This window comes from Galeopterus variegatus, unplaced genomic scaffold, assembly GCF_000696425.1.
Source record: "Galeopterus variegatus unplaced genomic scaffold, G_variegatus-3.0.2 Scaffold732, whole genome shotgun sequence".
NCBI lineage: Eukaryota > Metazoa > Chordata > Mammalia > Dermoptera > Cynocephalidae > Galeopterus > Galeopterus variegatus.
The window spans coordinates 337,617-339,589 of record NW_007726843.1 but is presented as its reverse complement, the minus strand read 5'-3'; the positions used below and the strand labels follow the sequence as shown (position 1 = coordinate 339,589).

Genomic DNA, 1,973 nt, shown 5'->3' with positions numbered 1-1,973 from the left:
GAGTGAGCCACGGGGCCGGCCCATGTTTCTTTCTTTCCTCTCCAAGTATTTCCATTAAATCTGTGTTCACCTTTTGTAATTGTCTTACACTTCTTGTATATTCTGTTCTGTCTTTTCATTCTTTGTAGTTCAGTTTTGAAAATTTCTATTGACATTTCTTCAAGTTCAGTGATTCCTACTCGTTTGTGTCCAGTTTATTGATGAGTCCATGAATGACATTCTTTATTTCTGCTATAGTGTTTTTGATTTCCAGCATTTCCTTCTGATTCTGTATTAAAGTTTCTAGGCCATTCCTTCTCAGTGCCCTACCTGCATTGAACTCCATCCTTCTGGCCATTCCTTCTCAGTCTCTACTTTCCATTAACTCTTATCTCCCCTTCTACTTTCCATTAACTCTTATCTTTCTTCAAAGATCTGCCCCAGCTTCCTCCTCTAGGGCTATATTCTCTCTCTAGATAATATAATTCACACTTGAGGGTCAATTACCACTTACTAACTATGTGTCTCTGGGCAAGTAATTTGATCTTTTTGAGTCTCAGTTTTCTCATTGTGAAAAAGAGATAATAATAGCATCATATGAATTTTTTTAGGGTTGAATAAAATAATTTCTCTCTCACCCACTAGAAATTCAACTCCACGAAGACGGATGTTTGTCTGTTTTATTCAGTGCTATATTCCCAGTACCTAGAATGGCACATGGCACAAAATTTAAACAATATTTAATCAATATTTGTCAAGTGAACAAATGCATTTCTGGAAGACTGGCTGGTGCACACTACATACTCGCTGTCCTACCAGTGATTGCCCGTGACGAGGTTATTAGTATAAAAAACTCCAAAACAATAAACAATTTGGCAAACCCTTATAGGACTTGGATAATTCCTAAACCCTGGGCTGTATTTCAGGAACATGGTTGAGGCTGAACTCTCAAAAACAGGTGATTGTCAAGCCCTCTGTGGGCTCAGCTGTGCCATACTCTCATGGTGGAACACATTAGGAATCTGAAGAGATAAGGTCCTGAGGGCAGGATGGCTCAGCTATTTTGAGTGAAGGGATGCAGAGGCTAGGAGATCAGGAGAGGTCAGAGGGCTTACTACTATTTCTGTAAAATTTGTTCTGTGGGGAGAGGCAGCAGGACCATCAAAAATGTGAGCCTTGTTGCAAAGTTTCAAAAAAGAAAGAGGAGAGTCTAGTTCTCAGACTGATACATTAAAAAATGCCAATTTGGGAGAGACCCACCATGGACAGAAACTCCCAATTCTAACCTGTCCTACTTTTGATAGGTGCTTGTGGCTGTGCTCTGTGCCTTCTCTGGTTCGTTCTGTTTTATGATGACCCGAAGGACCACCCATGTATAAGCATCAGCGAGAAGGAATACATCACGTCCTCCCTTGCTCAGCAGGTAGAACACGCTGCTCTGCATTGGCATCTCCCAGATTCTGCTCCAGAGAAAACATGTTCCGGCTTGTCCTGATGTACTATTGTTTAATGAATTCCTTTACAGGTCAGCTCAAGTAGACAATACCTGCCCATCAAGGCTATGCTTAAATCTCTTCCAGTCTGGGCTATTATCCTTGGTGGTTTTGCTTATTTCTGTACGAATAGCCTCTTAATTTTATACACCCCAATGTTTATCAACTCCGTGCTTCATGTTACTATAACAAAGGTAAGTATACTATTTGCTCCCCTTTTAACTTTATGAAGGACACTGTGCTCATTTTTCTGTCTCTAATGATTCCTAGTCTCAGCTCTTGCCTGCCACCAACACTGTTTAGCTTGTACTCTTTACCTGGGGACTCCCTGTTTCTGATATTTATTATGCACATTGCCCAGAACAAAAGGTGCTGGTACAGACACAGTGCCTGGCACTCCCACAACAACATGCATACACCCATAGATTCTCTACCTCCCATTCATTGCCTTTGTGTATTACTTAAGTCTCAACACCACCATTCCCTACAGGAACTAGATTC

The 1,973-nt window shown here is 41.0% G+C and overlaps 1 protein-coding gene across 1 annotated transcript in view; it reads left to right on the top strand.

Annotated features, from left to right (window-relative positions):
* The window catches only part of SLC17A1 (solute carrier family 17 (organic anion transporter), member 1), a 52,472-nt gene that overhangs the window by 42,578 nt on the left and 7,921 nt on the right, over positions 1-1,973 (top strand). The window contains exons 6-7 of the mRNA XM_008571871.1: positions 1,284-1,402; positions 1,505-1,666. Of these exons, the coding sequence (XP_008570093.1) occupies positions 1,284-1,402; positions 1,505-1,666 (281 nt within the window). The remainder of the gene's footprint in view (positions 1-1,283; positions 1,403-1,504; positions 1,667-1,973) is intronic.